Source organism: Lepidothrix coronata, unplaced genomic scaffold, assembly GCF_001604755.1.
Source record: "Lepidothrix coronata isolate B3197 unplaced genomic scaffold, Lepidothrix_coronata-1.0 Scaffold3164, whole genome shotgun sequence".
NCBI classification, from domain to species: Eukaryota; Metazoa; Chordata; class Aves; order Passeriformes; family Pipridae; genus Lepidothrix; species Lepidothrix coronata.
Window position 1 is genome coordinate 1 of NW_016693344.1, and position 1,753 is coordinate 1,753.

Genomic DNA, 1,753 nt, shown 5'->3' on the forward strand with positions numbered 1-1,753 from the left:
GGGACCCCACAAACCTTCTCAGGTGGGTGGGTGTGCCCCCCTCACCTGCGTGTCCTGCTCCTCCACCATCCGGTCCAGGATGGGCATCAGCCAGTCCTCAAACTTGCAGTAGTTGTCGTTGGGCACCAGCAGGTTCCCGATCCTGGGGGACCCCAAAACGACCCCGAGGTGAGCCCAGAGGTGGCCCCAGAGGGGTCCCCGGCCCCCCATCTCCCCCCCCCAGACCTGTTGATGCCGCTCTCCCGCAGGTCCCGGCCCCGCAGGTGGAAGTCCCCGATGTAGGTGGGTGCCAGGCACTTGATCAGGTCCTCCTCCACCCCCCCCGCCGTGGTCACCAGCACGTCCACCTGCACAGGGAGGGGCTCAGGGCCCTGGGGACACCCTGGGGACACCCCAGGGATCTCGGGGACACCCTGTCCCCCAGGTGTCCCTTGCCCCCCCATCCCCATTCTGTGCTCTCCCTGACCGCGGAGCTGTGTCCCCACGTCCCCACCTGTCCCAGGTGTCCCCCCCCAAGTCCCCAAGTGTCCTCCCCATCCCTGCTCTTCCCCATCGGTCCCTGCTGTCCCGCCCTGTCCCAGGTGTCCCCCCCATGTCCCCAGTGTCCCCCGGTCACCATTCCGTGCTGGACGAGGTATCGGATGCTCTCCCTGACCCCGGAGCTCACGAGGTTGGAGGTGAAGCCCAGGAAGATGGTGCAGCCCGAGGGCGGCCGCGGCCCCGCCAGGGCCCCCCGTTCCCGCTGCTCTGGAGTCAGGGGCTGCAGCTTGGCCGAGATCTGGGGGGAGGGACGGGGGGTGGGTCACACCGGGACCACCGGGACTCCCCCCCGGATCCTCACCCGGCCACCCCCTCCCCCCGATGTGACCCACGGGAACGGCACTGGGACCCCTCCCCGGGACCTCCCCAGGGACCAGCCCCGTTTGACGCCTCCCAGGACCCCCCTTTCCCCCGTGTGCCCCCCCCCCGTGCCCGCACCATCCTCTGGATCTCGGCCACGGCCCGCGCGAAGCTCGTGGCCTGGAAGCCGGTGGTGCGGAAGGAGCGGAGCAGCTCCGCCAGGTCGGGGCCGCTCGCGAAGTCGTACCCGCGCACCGGCAGCGCCTCGGCCGGCAGGGCCCCGCTGGGCCGCAGCACGGCCCGGAGCGCCTCGGCCGGGGGGTCCCCGGGGCCCGGGGTCGGTTCCGGGGCCTCCCCCGGAGCCTCTCCCGGGGCCGCCATGGCTCGGCCGGGCCGCTCAGGGCGCCGCCATCTTGGGCCGCCCCCACCCCGCCGTGCGCCTGCGCGCCACCTTCTTGGGCCGCCCTCCGCCGCCGTACAGCCGCGCGCCGCCATCTTGGTTCCTACACTGCCGGAGACCCGCGCGCCGCCATCTTGGCGCTACGGCGGCCGCGGAGCGCCAAGAGCCGCGCGGACGCGAACGGCTTCGCTGCAGACAGAGCCCCGAAACCTCCGCAACCCTCCCCGCCCCCAGAATTCACCCCCAAAACCGCGGGGGGACACAAACCCCGCTCCAGTCCAATTCTTTAATACAACCAACAGCTTCCAGCCACACCCAGACCCCGGATCCGGGCCCGGCCTCCCTCTCACGTTGGGGGCGTAGGGGGGGTCCCGGGGGGCTCGGGCTGAGCCCCCCCACACCAGGCAGGAGGGACCCCCCAGGCCCCGAGTCAGGTCCGGAGCCTCCAAACCTCGACCGAGAGCCCCCCCGAGGCCGCGGCCACCACGTCTCCGTCCACACTGATCTGGGGGG

The 1,753-nt window shown here is 72.3% G+C and overlaps 1 protein-coding gene across 1 annotated transcript; it reads right to left on the reverse strand.

Annotated features, from left to right (window-relative positions):
- Positions 1–18: 18 nt before the first annotated feature.
- DHPS (deoxyhypusine synthase) lies at positions 19–1,257 on the reverse strand. The gene is made up of 4 exons (XM_017803727.1): positions 979–1,257; positions 617–778; positions 226–347; positions 19–142 (listed from the first exon to the last, which is right to left on the reverse strand). The coding sequence occupies exons 1-4, from the start codon at positions 1,219–1,221 to the stop codon at positions 19–21; spliced, it is 651 nt and encodes a 216-aa protein (XP_017659216.1). The 5' UTR covers positions 1,222–1,257.
- Between the last annotated feature and the right edge of the window lie 496 nt (positions 1,258–1,753).

Coding starts and splice junctions, on each gene's coding strand:
- DHPS (XM_017803727.1), bottom strand. CDS start 1,221: ATGGCGGCCCCGGGAGAGGCTCCGGGGGAGGCCCCGGAACCGACCCCG. Junction 779..978: donor TGGCCGAGATCCAGAGGATG/GTGCGGGCACGG, acceptor CCCTCCCCCCAG/ATCTCGGCCAAGCTGCAGCC. Junction 143..225: donor CGGGAGAGCGGCATCAACAG/GTCTGGGGGGGG, acceptor GGGGTCCCCCAG/GATCGGGAACCTGCTGGTGC.